Below are 16768 nucleotides of genomic sequence, written 5' to 3'. Positions count from 1 at the left end.
TTGTAGTTTTTCTGTGAAAATGTGCAAGTTACAGAACAAGATGGAGGAAGAGGCGTCAGAGTGACTGAGGCTACCTCAACTCAGAGGTTCTGGTTCTGTTCAGGTTAAAAAGCTCAGAACCGTGAATATGATTAAACCTGACCTGGAAAAGGTTTTGGATGGGTTCTGGTTGAGGTTCAGAACAGGTATGGAACGATTTCACTACAATCTGTTTTTATTTATTAAAACAGATGAAAAACTTAGGATGAAGGATGAAAAACTTCAGAACCAGTGAGTGAAAAACTGAGTTCAACTCCTGATCCATTAGCCAGCAGAACCTCCTTCAGTTTCTGTCTGACACCATCAGTCACTCACTGGGGCTTCTGCTCATTCTTCTGAAAAGCTCATCAGGACTTTGACTAAACCATTCTGCTATAGATCTGTTGCTGGGTTCAGGATCATGGTTCTGTTGATGACCTAGGTTGCCCCGAGCTTCAATTGATGGAAAGATGAACAGTTTGGATATCAGAGGAGATCCTGGTCCACATCAAGCCCATATCACCAGCCCTCCACCACCGTGCTTGGAAGCTGTTTGGAATGAACAGTCTCTCCAGAGCCCCATAGCTCCTGCATCACTGCTGATCCTCCCGCCCTGATGAGGACCAGAGTCCTCCAGACCAGGAGAAGCTGGTTCCGAACCGGACCCAGCAGAACCAGAACCAGAAGGTGGTACTTTCTTCGTTATTATATGAATCTGATGTTAGCGGTGAGCTATTGGAAAGCACTTTACATTGGAGGTACTTCCTGCAGGTGTTCTATAGAAAGTGAGTTGATGACGTCATGCCAGTGCTGCCTGACGTCATCATGCAGCACTGATGTACTTCTGTCAGAACTATCTGACCTGATAATTTGCTCTTGCTGATAATCACTGATCTGTTAACTATGGGTTCATGTTGACACGCTGCAGGTTGAATGACGCGTACAGGCCACGCCCCTTCCGGAGCTGTTAGCGCAGACTCTCACCGGAAGTGGCTTCTGATTCTTTTCAAAATAACATTTTTTTTTTTCAATTTAATCCCAGAGAGGAATCAAAACTCATCCAACGCTTTTTCTAAATGCTGATGGCATTGGACAGAGGATCTCCTGTAGAGGCCAGTATTACAGTCACACTGGAAACGCTTCTGACTGAAGACACAAATGAAGAGGATGATCAGGCTTTTCTGTAATAAAAAACATTTAGTGTTTTTTTGTTCATCTTTTGTATTTAGAGTAGTGTTTCTCAACCCTGGTCCTCAGCCCCCCTGCTCTGCATGTTTTAGATGAGCCTCTATTCCAGAACAGTTGATCAAAATGATTGCATGACCATCAAGTGCTGCAGAGGCCTGTTAATCACCCAGAGATATGATTCAGGTGTGTGGCAGAAGGGAAACACCTAAAACATGCAGAACAGGGGGGCGGTGAGGACCAGGGTTGAGAAACACTGATTTAGAACAACAGCAGATATGAACCGTGACCTGGTTTCGTCTTTGGGTTTAATTTAGCCCACTTTGATTTATTTTTGGTGGATTTGCTTTGGTGGTTTTTTGTATAGAAACACAACCTTTGAGTTTTATTGAATCATTTAATAACTTTTGGTTGTAGTTTTTGCAGCGATTTGTTCATCTGTTTAACATTTGACTTTTCTGTCCTTTCCTTTGGTCCAATTTTTATTTTGAAAAGCAGACCGGAAGTGTGAAGCATGATTTCGTCATCCGGATCCTTGGAGTCGTCACACGGAATCCAGTAAAGTTTATCTCGGTTGTTCCTGTCCGCTCTCAGCGTTTTGGACCGAGTTCGGGCCGGAATTCGGTACCATTTCTGGGTCTCTCAGACTGTTGGTGTCCGTGACGTTTTCAACGGAACTTTGGACCGAAGCCTGGCGGTTTCTGAACCGTTTTTCCGACCTTTGGACACGAACCGCAGGAAGCTAACAGCTAGCTGGGCTCCAAACTTTCATCGACTTTCTGCTCGAGTTCTGGTTCTGGGTTCTTCCTGGGTTTCTGTCCGAACTCTGCTGGAAAATCTGGAATTGTGTCCCAGATAGAGGAAGATGGAATGTGAGAGCAGATAGCGGCGAAGCAGAACCCTTTCTGGACCCGGAACCGAGCCGTCAAGATGGCCACAGATTTCAGCCTGATACACCGAACCTGCAAGTTAGTGGTTCTGCTCTGCTTCCTCCACATCTCCGTCACCGTCTTCTTCTACGTCCGAACCCTGGACATCCGGTTCTCCTTCGTCCAGAACCAGCAGTCCCACTCCAATCTGACCCGGCTCAGACACGGCTTGGTCCCGGCCAGCAGCTCCGGAACCGAACCGAAAGAGACCGCGACCCGGAGGCGGCAGGAGGTGAAGCGGCAGCCGACCGAACTGGGTCAGAACACGACAGAGGAACCGGTGAAGCCGCTGCAGAAATGTCCAGAAACATCCCCTCTGCTGGGTGAGTCCGGTTCGGCCTGGGTTTAGAAGCCCATCTGGACCGGAACCACATGGATAGTATCAGATGGTTCCCGGTCCACATGGTTTGGTACCAAAAGTTTGCTATTGCTGTCAGGTTGAGAAATGATCCAACAAGTCCAAGAACCAGAACCGAATGTTCTGAGACGCATCAGAACTGGTTCTGGTCCGGGGCGGGTCGTGGATCCATCCATATGTATCAATAACATCCACGTGGATGATGATGTATGATAAGTGATCAATAATCATCTGAGGAGCCTTGGGGTGCGTTCACACTGCAGCCTGAAGTGACTCAATTCCGATTTTTTGGCAATTCCGATTTTTTTGGCCAGGGCGTTCACACTGCCAGTAAATGCGACCTGTATGCGTTCTGCAGTGTAAACGGGCAAAAGACCTGAAAGTGTCCCGCATGCGCAGTAGAGGGCGCCATAGCGTCAGCGTTCTCAGTGTTCTGCCAACCGCCATAAAAAGAAGAAGTGCTCAGTGTTTGTGGAAGTAAACATGGAGGCTAACGGTGGAGCTTAGCTTACATATTTGAAGTTGTTGTCCGGCCGGAGCAGCATATTAACAACTTAATCCTCATATAATCCATCATGGTTGTTGTTTTTCTTCCCACTTGCGCGTATCAGGACGCAGAATAGTGAGATTTCTTGAGAATCAGCGACGATCAGTTCGGATGAATGCGACCTGGACGTTAGGTCGCATTTGAATCGGATACGTATCGGATATGGGTCACATTCGAAAAAGAATCTGACTTGTGCTGTTCACACTGCCATGAAAAGATCGGATACAGGTCGCATTACGTCAAAAAAATTGGAATTGGGTCACTTCAGGCTGCAGTGTGAATGCACCCTCAGAGACCCGCCTCCAGGTTCTGAAGTGGTGAAGTTTGGGTCCGTAGTGGAACCAGAACTCAAAGCAGGTTCTGGTTCTGTGTGGGGGGTCCAGGTGGAAGTGTACTCACCCTTTGTACCTGCTCTGCAAGTGAGGAGGTCACCAGAGGTCATGTGACCTCCAGGAGGAACTCTCCCAGGTGAGCTGAATGTTTCCATTCCTCACCAGGTGAGCTGGGGGCGGTTCCGTCTCCTAGGCAACGGTGCGGCTCAGGTGATTGGTCCAGATGGAGTTCTGCCAGGTTCCAGTAAAGAACCTGAAGAGGCTGATGATGTCAGAGCTTAATGGGGTCTGATGTGACTGAAGTTCTGCTGGAACTTCAGTCACATCTGCTGGGTTGCCATGGAAACTGTGAGAAACCTGGAACTTTGTGGAACAAGAACCAGAACCTTAAGAACTCTACAGAGCAGCAGGCGGGCCTGAAGCAGCCCAGCTGCTGGTTCTGCTAGAGATCAGTGTTCTATTAACAGATAACGGACTGAGCTGGGCCGGATTCTGGTACCAGACCCGATTCTGCTGGTCGGTTTGGGACGGAAACATCTGAGATCATGTTGTCATTAATAATCATCAGTTCTGCAGAATGAGCTGAAGATGAAGAATAACAAACCCTGAAACCAGGCTGCGCGATAGACCCTTTTCACATGACGTCACACAACCTCCGTTTTGGCTCGAAGCTGTGTATCCTTAGTTCCGGTGTACATAGTAAGTAACGATAAAGTTGTCTATTTCATATATATATATATGTAAAATGGACACATATATATCTATATATATATCTATATAGAGACATATATATATATATATATATATAGAAAGAGAGATTTAGATATTTATTTATATATATATATATATATATATATATATATATATATATATATATATCTGACAGCATATGTTGATCAGACAGAACACTGGAGCATGGAGTTTACACAGTCTCTAAAACATTTGCCTAAAAGATTTGAAGATAGATCACGATTTGCAAACCAATTTTCTCTGACAACAAAATCTAAATTAGACAAAGGCTAGAAATTCTTCACCGAACAAAACCTGTTTGACTATGAAGGTAGGTATTTTTGTTTTGCGTAACCGTTAGCTTAGCATTAGTGAATTTTGTTAGCTAGCTAACTACGAGACATAACTGTTCCTTAACCAGAACTTTTTACTGGTTTTGAACTATAACGTTTTAGGCTCTAATCTTGATCAGATTCTTAAATTATAGACTGGAGTTGCCACTCATCCCATAAAATAGGGGTTTGTTTGTTATAAGCAGAGATGTCCGGTGCCGCCGCTGCTTTGTAATGCCTTCCTCTAATCGGACCACTTTTTCCGGTAACGAATAATCTAACGAGCTCGTATTTCAAATCCAGTAATCAGATTAAAGTTATTTTTACGTCCTTTATTTTCCATTAATACAGAAAATGAACCTCTAAACGTTACATCACTGACAGGCGGCGGTGTATATGTTTCCTAACTGTGGCTAAAGCTGCTGCTAGCTGGTTTACTCATGATCGGAGGCTGGTTGGAGAATGGTAAATTGACAATGACTAATAACGGTTATCTAACACGTAAACACTGTTTTATAAAATACAGAAAGTGAACCTCTAAACGTTACAGCGCTGACAGAGAGTATATTTTTTCCTAAATGTGGCTAAAGCTGCTGCTAGCTGGTTTACTCTCCGATCGGAGGCTGTTTATTTTATACACAGTTAGAGAATGGTGATTTTACAATGATTAATAACAGCTATCTAACACTTAAATGCTGTTATTATTAAACTTACCTTTTATTATATCCTTAAGATTATGAGAATGCGGGAATTTTTCAGCTTGGTTCCCAAGGCAAAATCACACCGGAAGTAAAGATACCCAGGTTTGAGTTATGGCGGCCATTGTCTGACGTCACTGTGAAAAGGGTCTATTGGCCCTCGCTGCGATTGGCCGGGCCTCGCTGCGATTGGCCTATTGAGCGTCAGCATTGAATCCGAGTCAGAGTTGACGGTGTTGCCTTCAGAGTCTCAGACAGCGTGGGAACTCTGAGTTTTTCTGAATGTAAATGTGTCTGAAACATCAGAGCTTCAGTTTCAGCTCAGAGTTAAATCCAGAACCTAAATGTATCTGTCGGGTTCTGCTGTGATCTCAGCTGCAGCTTCCTGCTGCGTTTCCTCCCAGCAGGGGGTCAGAGGTCGAGCAGCTGCAGTGTGTTGATGCTGTGTCTCCTCCCCCAGTGGGTCCCCTCAGGGTGGAGTTCAACATCCCAGTGAGCCTAGAGCAGATCAAGAGGGACAACCCCAACATCCTTCCCGGCGGCCGGTTCCGACCCAAGGACTGCGTGGCGCTGCAGAAGGTCGCCGTCATCATCCCGTTCCGCAAGCGAGACGAACACCTCAAGTTCTGGCTCTACTACCTTCACCCGGTTCTGCAGAGGCAGCAGCTCGACTACGGAGTCTACGTCATCAACCAGGTGGGTCCAACAGAACCAAACAGAACCTCTGACTGGATTAGATCAAGATTAAACCTGGATTTACCTGCAGAGAGGTGAAAATGTATCAGCCTGATAAAATCAGCCAGAGTGGGATTTTACCTGATCCAGGTGTTTTCAGAGGAATCCACACACAGCAGGGCAGGGGCGGGGCTTGTATCCAGGTAACAGTGACATCACCTGCCTTGAGCGTTCAAAGAGCCGTTAGTGACTCTGAGCTGCATGTTTTCCTCCAAGTAAAGGAGCAGCTGCTCTCCTGTGGGCGGGGCTTGTCCATAGGTGAGCTGGGTTATTCAGCAACTCTGTAGAGCTCAGGACTCTGCATGCATCGTGTTCACTCAGTCTGAAGCAGAAATGAAACGGTAACCATGGTAACCAGGTGTTCACTCTGCTGCTGCTGCTTTGACTCACTGTGTTCTTCTTCTGCTGCTTCCTCTCCTTCGTCCTCCTCAGTTTTAGCTTCTCCCCTTCACCTGCCCCTCCCCTCTCTTTGCATGTCAGGCCTTTCTGACCAATGGCTGTGGTTGTGGAGCTGCTGAGACCCGCCTCTTCTTGGTCTTGGCCAATAGCAGCGGGTGTTGCTAAGTGGTCGCTACGGTAATTCAGCTTTCTTCTTCTTCTTCTCCGGTTTCTGTCTGCTGCCTGTTTCTGTTTCTGCCACCTGAGCTCACCTGGCAGGTAAACAACAAACTGAGCAGGTTCAGGTCTGACGGGTTACCTGTCCAGGTGAGACAGTGGGAGCTTTGTATTAACCCTTTTTCATCTGCTAACAGGAAGTGGTCATGTGACATCACTGGAAGTTGATGTTTTTAAATGTTCAGTCTGAAGGCTTTACAAACATGTTGCTGCATGACACAGCTGAGGGGTTGCCACGGTAACCCAGTTAACTGACAGGATCAGAAAGTATCAGTAGCTCAACATGTAGAACCCGGTCAGGACCTGTTCTGCCACCAGGAACATGTAAAGAACATGCAGAACCAGTTTCCCTTCATTCGTCCCAACCAACAAGACTCCTCCACGGACACGCCCCCTCTCCCACGGACACGCCCCCTCTCCCACGGACACGCCCCCTCTCCCACGGAGACGCCCCCTGGTCAATTGGACATAAATCCTTCAGGCAGACATGTTGATGAAACATGGCTAACGAGTGTTAGACGTGCTGTGGAGTGGAACCGTTTGGGGGTGGGGTCACTGTCGGAGGGGCAGGTTTATTCAGAATACATTAGAAAAACAAATTTAACTTTAATTTAAAAAGCCTGGATGTCAAACACTTGAAGGAAACAGATTTAAAGTCTTGATCAGTCGGAACCTTCTGGTGTAGGTGGTTAGCTGCATAGAACTTTTAGAACTTCATGGGCCAACAGCAGAACTTTCAAATCGATCCTTTGACAACTAGGAATCCAGAGCAGTGAATGAAGACCCGGTTCTGATCGGTTTCCCAGCAGACTCTTGGTCAGGATGAAGGCACCGGGTTGCTAGGCTAGGTTAGCTTCCTGCTAACATAAAGATGAGGTCCAGTTGGATCAGGAAACCTGGTTCTGGCTGCAGATTGCGGCCTTAGTGCTTTAGGGATAAATATGACTGACTAAATATGACTCGTATATCTGACCCGGTTCTGATCTGGGTCAGCTGGCCTGGTCCAGGTTTTCCTTAAACACGGGGCCTGGTCTGAAGGTTCTGCAGAACCTTTGATATCGACTGAGAAATCCAGCTAAACCAGTCTTGACCTGCTCTGCAGGCAGAACCCAGTGGAACCAGTCCAGTTCTGGTCTGTTCTGCTGTGCAGTAGCACCTCTCCTGACCTGTGTGTGTGTGTGTGTCAGGACGGAGACGAAGTCTTCAACCGGGCTAAGCTGCTGAACGTGGGCTACATGGAGGCTCTGAAGGAGTACGACTACGACTGCTTCGTCTTCAGCGATGTGGACCTGATCCCCATGGACGACCGCAACACCTACAGGTGCTTCAGCCAGCCCAGACACCTGTCTGTGTCCATGGACAAGTTCGGCTTCAGGTGAGCCCTGCTGGGAGCACTGGGGTTACTGGTCGTAACTGGGTCGTCGACCCGCTCCGGTTCTGGACCTTCACAGCCGTTCAGATCTGTTAGTGGACTCAACCATTAGCATTAGCATTCTAACCCCGCAGGTCGGATGTTTTTCATGTTTCCCATCAGCCATTTAAAGATGTCTGCCATTTTTGAGCCTTTTAAACCAAGTATCTTGATGAGTTGGATGAACTTTGTCTCAGAGGATTTTACTGTTGGCGAATCTCAGACCGAGAAGGAGAACAGACAGTCGATTCAATGGTTAGCATTAGCATAACTAATTTTTTTTAAATGTGTAGTGTTTGCTAAGATTGTTCAGCGAATTAGTGATTACTGTACCTAACTGTTGGTTAGCTGTGTCCACCACTGGCAACCACGGTGGCCATTTTGAAAATCAAGAATCATCAATAAATATGATTTCTGTTGGACCAATTATGTACAATTTGACACAGTACTACTAAATTTAGTTTAAAAAATTGTCCTTGGTGCCATCTCGAATTTTTCATTTTTTTTTTTTAAAGCTAGCCCCTAAGAACATCTGTGCCAACTTGTTCTGTCCGTATGTGAAAGTTTTCGCTGAAATATTCAGTTGTGTGCGGCTCAATGTCTTCACCCATCAAAGCTGAGTCTGCAGTCCAGACCCCGGCCTGCAGGGGGCAGTAAGCAGCCTGGCCTCCCTGTGGTGAACATCCTGTGATGTTGGGCCAGAAGCAGCAAAGTCAAACAGATGACCTGGATCAGAACTGATGAGGATATGAACCAGTTCTCGCTGAAAATCTTTCACACACTGAATCAGTTCACACATCTGTGTGAACTGATTCAGTTGTAACATGAACTGAAGTGAGTTCTGAAGAAGACTTCACTTCCTGCAGAGGTCTGGTCTTCTCTGGTTCTGCAGTCTGGCTCGGGGTGTTTCCGGGTCTGGACGGAGTTCTTCTGGACCATCAGAGGTTCTGTTGGTCTGCTGTCGTTCAGAAACCCAACAGAGACTGAACTGTGATCAGAACCGTCCAGAACCTGGGAGCCGTCCAGATCAAACTGACTGGAGGTCAGAGGCTGTCAGGAGAAACGGGAAGTGCTGACAGAGACACCACAGAGGAAGACATGGTCCCTGAATCAACACCATGTGTCCAGGCTTTCATTTCCTGTTTACTGCAGTCCACACACACACACACACACACACACACACACACACACACACACACACACAATCGCTGTCCAACTGGAATCTGCAGCTCTGTCTGTGAGTGTCTGCTCAGTTTTGCCCCTGCTTCCAAGATAAATTTCTCCTATGGGAGACTAATAAAATTATCTTCTGATCTGTAGTCACTGTAGTCATCTCTGTCACCATGGTAACCAGCTCTTACCTGTTTCTTGTCACCGGCTGAGCTCTGGAGCAGGCTGGGTTTCCTGCTGTTAGAAACAGAGCGGGTCCGACAGAACCTCAGCCGCTTAGCATGCTGGAGTTTTGTGTCGGAGTGAAGCATCTCTTTATTAAGGGATCTCGGAAACAACAAGCTGATGGGGATTCAGGAGCTGCTTCAGTCTGGTTCTGGGCAGATGCAGGTGTAGGTGGTTAGCTCCAGGTGTCTCTGCGCCCTCTGACCTCTGCTCTCCTGCAGGTTGCCCTACAATCAGTACTTTGGGGGCGTTTCGTCGATGAGCAAAGAGCAGTACCTGAAGATCAACGGCTTCCCCAACAACTACTGGGGCTGGGGCGGCGAGGATGATGACATCTACAACAGGTAGGCTCACCTGAGGTGCGGTACCAGAGTAGAGAACCAGACTCTACTGGTTCCGAGTAAAGTCAGAACCAGAACCACAGCGCTACCGGTTCTGCTTCCAGGCTGGCCTCCAAAGGGATGAGCATCTCCAGAGCCAGCGGAGAGGTGGGGAAGTGCCGCATGATCCGACACAACCGGGACAAGAAGAACGAGCCCAACCCGCAAAGGTAGCGCCCCCTGCTGGTTCTGGTTCTCTGGGAACCGGCCTTTCTGCAATTCTGTGCTCACGGTTCTGCTGGTTCTGGTTCCAGGTTTGACCGGATCGCCCACACCCGCGAGACGATGCACAAAGACGGGATCAACTCTCTGACCTACAGCCTGGTCCGGGTGGAGAAGCTGGACCTGTTCACCAAGATCACAGTGGACGTGGGGAAGCCCTGAGTGGGCCGGAACCGGGCCGGGAGCTGGGTCGGGAACTGGGCCCATGCGCTGTCTCTGACACTTGAAGCTTTAAATTGTGGTTCTGGTTCTGTTGGACCGGGCCTGCTGTACTCATCTCGTTGTTGCACAAACAGACTGAATGTTATTTTTTTTTCTGCCTTGAGAAATCTTCTGATTGGTCGACTGGAGCCAATCAAACGCTGCTGCAGCACATCTTTAAAAAGGCTCTTACTTTGAAAATCTGACAGGGGGTGTGGAGGAGGGGTTGATTATGTTAGCTTTTCATCCAATCAGAGGGGAGCTCAGTGAGCCAGCTCCTCTCTGATTGGATTATTCTGGGGTGGGGCTAAAAGCTGATCTGATTGGTCAGCTTCTGTGACAGAACAGAACAGTTCTGTTGGACCCAGGAGGTTCTGCTTGGTGACGACAGGCTGGTTCAGAACCAGCCGATCCAGAAGCAAGTACCAAAGAACCGAGTTCTGAAGGTTGTCACCGGGCTCTGCTCCTCGCTCTGGGACCAAACGGAACCAGACCTGGTCCAAACGTTCCTGGGAGAACCTGGTGTTTCTGTGACTGGACCGAACCAAACCCGACCAGACCGTGCCTCTCAAACTGGGTCTGGTTCTGGTTTTTATTAGAATAACTCTGATTGTATTCAGAACCCGGTCCAAACTCCAGGCGAATGTGTGATGGACAGTCGGGTGTCATCTGGACCAGAACCGGGTCCATTCTTCAGTGTGTGATTAGCAGATCTGATATCAATTGATTTAGACTGAGGCTCCTTCCTGCAGCTGTTGGTACCAAAGAGCTTATTGATCATGTGGACCGGGTCGTCCAATCGATCAGTGTGAATGTGTCTCTGCTTCTCCTTCCTGTCTGCAGACCAAACTGTGGAACAATCACCTGTAATGTGCCTTAAACTGGGTCAGAACCAGAATGTTGATAAAAAATCAAAGTGAATCCTGAGCGTTTCTCGTTCTTCTGGTCCTTCCTAAAGAGGCCAGCAGGGGGTGACAGTCACAGCAACCGGACCGGTTCTAGGGTCAAATGAGGCTCTGGGTGCGGAGGCCCAGAACTGATGAAATTAAAAAATATAAGAAATAAGAAAAGCCTGAATAACAATATTTAAAATTTGTAAATATATTTTAAAAAGGATTTTTACTTTTTCATAATTTTTTCAGGTTATTTCAATAACTAATATATTAAACACAATATAAACTTTATTTTTTAAAATAGTTCTCTGCCATTTTTTTTGTCTCCTGTTACCTTATGCCTTATTATGCAAATGAGGGGCGGGGCTTGAGGGCATCACCTTTTGCATATTGCTTGGTTTAGTGCTACATGTTGAGAATCAAAACTATTATTAAAAACCTGTTAATAAAAGCTCTTAAAATGAACCAATTCCAAAGAGGAACTTTAACTTGTTTTATAAATTATCTCCAGGACATTTAGTAAATAGAAGTTTTGCTATAAACATTTTCATTTTTGCTTTTACTCAGATTTATTTGATTCTGTTTTCTTCTCAAGTCTTTATTTTGATGCTTTTTTCATTTCCTGTTTCTGACAAAAAAGCAGAACTGTAGAAAAAATGAGTGCATTAAAATGCACTGATCCATTAATTTGGATGTTTATTTTTGGTGCCGGTTCTGTTGGTCCAGAACTGAACCTGTTTCCCCTGCTGGTGCAGTCGGGTCTGGTTCTGAGTGGTTTCCAGAACCGGGTCAACATCTTAACAGCAACTTATTTTCATAATTAATTTTATCTGTTGGCGTCGAGAAATGAACCATTAAAGTTTACAGATAAAAATAATTTTATTAGAAATATTCACCAATTTACAAACAAACCAGCCTGGGCTCCTACAGCTGCTGGTCTCCGTGGTAACGGGTCATATGACCAGAACCTGTTGTGTGACCGGCTCAGATCCGAACTGGGTTCCTGCTAGAACTTTAGCTGCAGATGTTTTTCTCTGTCGCTATAGAGACGAGTCACATGGTTCTGATCCAAACTCGATGTGGGTCGGCTCTTCCTTTGATCAAAGAACCCGATCTGAACAGAACCTATCAGAACCAGTAAGTGGCCCAGCAGGGCTGTGATTGGCTGCCGCTCTGAGCCAATCAGAACGCCCCTTGCTGGAGGCGCCGGAACAGCTGCTGGCGCTGCGGCGCCGTCATGGCGTCGCAGCTCTGCAGCAGGTTGGCCAGAACCAGAGTCTGCTGGACGGCGCCGGCCCGGACCCAGACCCGGCCGTTCATCCCCACCACCAGCTCGCAGGGGAACAGCTGCTCCAGGTCGGCCCGGAGGTCGCTGCGGGGCGCCAGGAGCCTGCGGAGAGCAGGGCGTGAGTCAGCGGAACCAGAACGTACAGCTCCTTAAGACTGCTGAGTGACCCGTCAGAACCGGGCCGGGTTCTCAGGTGAGTTACCTTCGGACCAGGCCCAGAGACACCTTGATGAGCAGCCCTCCGGTTCCGAACACACCCATCCCGTTGGCCCGGCCCGACCCGTCAATGCAGACCAGCTCCGGTTCCATGTCCTTATTGGCCACGACCAACTGGGCCAACAGCAGATCGCCCACCTGGCAGGGGAGAGAGAGGGAGGTTCAGTCCACCGGACCGGATCCGGTTCCGTTTGTTTCTGTAGTAACAGTTAGAAGGTAAGGTAGTTTTGTTTATCATCACATTTTCAGCAACAAGGCAATTCAAAGTGCTTTACATGAGTTAAAAGGAAATACAAACAAAATAGAAACCACCAGCAGGGGGCGACAGAGAGGAAAACTCCCTGGTACAGAACCTTCGACCTTTGACCTGGACGTCTCACCTGGACGCTGGGTCTGTTCCTCTTGGTGGCGCCTTCAAAGGCCAGGTAGGACAGAGACGCCGCCTCACTTCCTCCTATGTCCACCTTGAAGACATCGCCGGACTTTGCCGTGACGACGCCGATCACCGTCTCTCCTTTGGCTGGGACATACTGAGGACAGAACGAGGACAGAGTGAGTATGTCCTCATTCTGTCAAACAGGGTGAGTTAACACGATCCCAACTTAGTAAGACAGCTGTGTCCATCACCCTGGGTGAGGTCAAAGGTCATCTCCAGACCTTCTGAGAGAAATATGACCTTTCAAGGAAAGGTAAAGGTAAGGTAATTTTATTATTTATATAGCACATTTTCAGCAACAAGGCAATTCAAAGTGCTTTACATGAATTAAAAGGAAATATAAAGAAAATAAATGAAAGGAAAGAAAGAAATAAGAAGAGAATCTAATGTTGATCTAAAGTATGTAAACTAGGAGCTCCTGTTCAGGGTTGCCAAGTTTCCTCTGGTAAAAAAAAAAAAAAAGATTGAAATTGAAATGACAGTATCATTTTTTTTTAAATTAAAGATTAAACATTTTCTTGACATTAAAATAAAGATATTAAGACAATAAAAACGAAATTATGATTAAGGTACAATATATTTAAAAATAAAACTAAAACCTTAAATATATTTTAAAAATTCATTTAAAAAAATCAGTACATGCTCAAATTAAATCAAAGAATTAATTAGAATTAAAGAAAAATTATAAAAAAAAAAAAAAAAACAGAATTCTGAGAGCAAAGCTCCGTCAGGTGAATTTCTTCACTTTTATTTCAATAACAGAGAAACTTGGTTTCTCCATGAACACTAGACGGAACCTGACTGAACGACTTCCGGTGACTGAATTAATGATTCCCAGCTGATTATGCTGGGAATAATTAGAACCAGAAAAAAACTATTTGATCCGTTCCAGAAACTGAGACCAAATTGCTCAGTTTCAATCAGAACTCGGTTTTATTTTTTATCTGATTTTACCTTCAAAATGATTTATTTCTTTAGGATAAAGTCTCACAATAACCCCGAAAAGTTTCTGTACTTCTGATGAGTCGGACAATAATTCGGCTGTAGGTTCGGAGCTGAGTGGACTCACCCTCCGTTGCTGGGACTCGATCCAGAACTTGTTAGGCTCCTTGTGTCTCAGCACGCCGCTCCGGCTCACCAGCAGACGGTCGCCGCTCCGCCGCAGCCCCGGCCCGGCCACCAGCCGCTCTGACTTCCCGCTGTCCGTCAGAGGGAGGGTGTCTTGGGGGCCGCAGCAGAACTCATCTCCGGGGAGCAGAATCTCCCCGACCCGCTCCTTCAGAACCGAGAACATCCTCACAGAGCTCCGTGTAGCTTGGCAGGAAATGTCACGGAAACCCGAAGAGCAGCCGCAGCGCCCTCTACCGCTCCGGAGGATCATGACTAGCTGATATTATTCAGCTCAGGAATCAAAACATGTCGTTTCGAGATGATTAAAATGGGGAATAAAAGTAAATAGCCTACAATAGCGCAGTTGTGACTGTTTAAACAACTCTAATCAATTAAGATGAAAAACGAAATATATATGCAAGAGCGCCCCCTTCTGTTCCTGACTGCAATGGTACCATTTCCAAATATGGTAAAGGTGTGACGTCAGGGTAATCCCGCCCATAGACATAATATAAGAGTAAACCCCGCATTGGCCGCTCCGCCGCAGGAAATACGGCGGCCATCTTGAAGCGGTCGTCCCTCCCATAGACATAAGAATAGACCCTCATGGACCGCTCTCGCCTATAGTCGCTGACGAAATTTAGGGCGGCCATCTTGGAGCGGTCCACCACTCCACTCAGCGTTATGTGTTTAGCAGCACAATGACGTATCATCGGATTTAATCGATCATAACACTTTTTGTTACTGTAAACCATATTCAAACATCTATCAAAGCTACATTTATAAACAATTGTATTTTTAAGTATGTTTTTAATACATAGTTCATCATATTTAATGCTTAGTGGCTATAACAATAGAAGAGGAATGGAATATTCTGATATCGATGTATGAAGAGCATATTACAAAGCACACAGCCGTTCATAATTTATTTAATACATTATTTAGTAATATCAATACATATTTATATAACTATACAAACACTAATAAATAATAATTAATAATTTATTAAATAAATTATGAACGGCTGTGTGCTTTGTAATATGCTCTTCATACATTGATATCAGAATATTCCATTCCTATTCTATTGTTATAGCCACTAAGCATTAAATATGATTAACTATGTATTAAAAACATACTTAAAAATACAATTGTTTATAAATGTAGCTTTGATAGATGATTGAATATGGTTTACAGTAACAAAAAGTGTGTTATGATCGATTAAATCTGCTGATACGTCATTGTGCTGCTAAACACATAACGCTGAGTGGAGTGGTGGACCGCTCCAAGATGGCCGCCCTAAATCTCGTCAGCGACAATAGGCGAGAGCGGTCCATGAGGGTCTATCCTGTCGAAGAGCAGTGGAGTTTTGAGAATCTGCATCTTCACATCCCAGAGGACCATTTTCTCTTTCCAGGGGATGACGACGCAGACCTGAAGGAGGGTGTTGGGTTCCCAGCATGTGAAAAGTCTGACCTCGAGGAGGGGGTGTCGAGAAAAGTCGAGCTCATCCCACTTCCCCATGCTGGAGATTTTAGTTTAATAACAATAAATAAAGTTATCTTTAAAACTGATTATACAGGTGACATCAAGACCCAACAGTAGAGTCAGACGGTAATAAAATTAATCTGGTTGTGTGTGTGTTATTGTGTCCTGCTTTAATTCTACTTTTTTCTATTTAATCATAAAATCATAGTCAGGCAGAAAGAGAGTCATGCAACAGGAAAAGCAGGTTTCCTGGAAAAAGAGAAAGTTTCCAGCCTGCAGTGATTAAAAATAGTTCAGACTGCTCATTTTGGGCATTAAAGGTTTAAGGAATAAAAACTAGACATTTTGAGTAATTGGATAAAACCCAGAGTAAAATACTTAAATTAATAATGATAACTTATGATTAAGTTAATAGTTAATATTGGTTTAACCGGTGGTTGATGTTGGTTTGATTATAAGAATATTTACACTTACTCTTACACTTATGGAAGTATTTAAAGGAGAAAGAAGTAACTGTAACATGGTGTCAAATAATTAGAATAATGAATTATTCTTGGTTTCTTTTCAGAAATGTCTGTAATAACTCACATTATGATTATAAGAGTAACTAATAAGTAATGATTATTATATTATAAATGAATGCTAAACCAGAGAAACTAAAAGGTTATAAATGTGATTTTGACATTGAACTTGAAATGTGGTGAAATGTGTAACTGTAACTAAAGGTCACTGATGTTGTGTTGGAGGTAGATGGTAGGTGAAAGGTCAGGGAGGAAGAGGAACTGATGGGAGAGCGGAGGTAACCAAGCCCTTATTGTGAAACCTTAACTTTCATAAGAACAGGTTAGACACAAGAGGGCTGTTGAGCAACTTGGGACATTAGTACAGACATCAGGTGATAATGTCCAAAGATGGTGATGGATATGAGAGCATCGGTCCAAGCAGTCAGCCAATGAGACAGGCACAGCAGCAAAGCTAGCTAATGCCAATGCCCCCAAAAAGGGTGGGGATATCCTATATAAGGTGAAGGCAAAAGAGGAATCTTTGGTTGGATCCTTCAGGCAGCTTCGAGCCAAGATTGAGATGGACAAAGAACTCTGCAGCTGAAGAAGAGCCGGAGCCACAGAGCCGAAGACTGTTCTGCACATGGGGACCAACCCGTTAGCCCCGCAACATGTGGCTTCAAATCGCACTTCTCTCATCAGCTGGGTTCAGGACCCCAAAGACAAAGACCAAGGCAAAGATGAAGATAA

The 16768-nt window shown here is 45.5% G+C and overlaps 2 protein-coding genes across 3 annotated transcripts; one reads left to right on the top strand and one right to left on the bottom strand.

Annotated features, from left to right (window-relative positions):
* The first annotated feature begins 1451 nt into the window (after positions 1–1451).
* On the top strand, positions 1452–11008 carry b4galt1l (DP-Gal:betaGlcNAc beta 1,4- galactosyltransferase, polypeptide 1, like). The gene is made up of 6 exons (XM_014995650.2): positions 1452–2455; positions 5589–5824; positions 7666–7853; positions 9506–9628; positions 9730–9834; positions 9919–11008. Exons 1-6 carry the CDS (start codon positions 2134–2136, stop codon positions 10046–10048), a joined length of 1104 nt encoding a protein of 367 aa, XP_014851136.1. The 5' UTR covers positions 1452–2133; the 3' UTR covers positions 10049–11008.
* Positions 11009–11840: 832 nt separating this feature from the next.
* Positions 11841–14272, bottom strand: exosc3 (exosome component 3). 2 transcript variants are annotated; one of them, XM_088009330.1, is made up of 4 exons: positions 13990–14272; positions 12865–13014; positions 12471–12681; positions 11841–12370 (listed from the first exon to the last, which is right to left on the bottom strand). In XM_088009330.1, exons 1-4 carry the CDS (start codon positions 14212–14214, stop codon positions 12297–12299), a joined length of 660 nt encoding a protein of 219 aa, XP_087865456.1. In that variant the 5' UTR covers positions 14215–14272; the 3' UTR covers positions 11841–12296. The 2 variants fall into 2 exon arrangements, with proteins under 2 accessions (XP_087865456.1, XP_014851137.2); XM_014995651.2 differs by having other exon boundaries at positions 12471–12622; positions 13990–14269.
* Positions 14273–16768: the final 2496 nt, after the last annotated feature.

This window comes from Poecilia mexicana, unplaced genomic scaffold (genome assembly GCF_051168715.1).
Source record: "Poecilia mexicana isolate PSO_F unplaced genomic scaffold, ASM5116871v1 scaffold_10, whole genome shotgun sequence".
Taxonomy (NCBI): Eukaryota; Metazoa; Chordata; class Actinopteri; order Cyprinodontiformes; family Poeciliidae; genus Poecilia; species Poecilia mexicana.
Note: the sequence above shows the minus strand (reverse complement) of the source record. Positions and strands in the feature narration are given on the sequence as shown.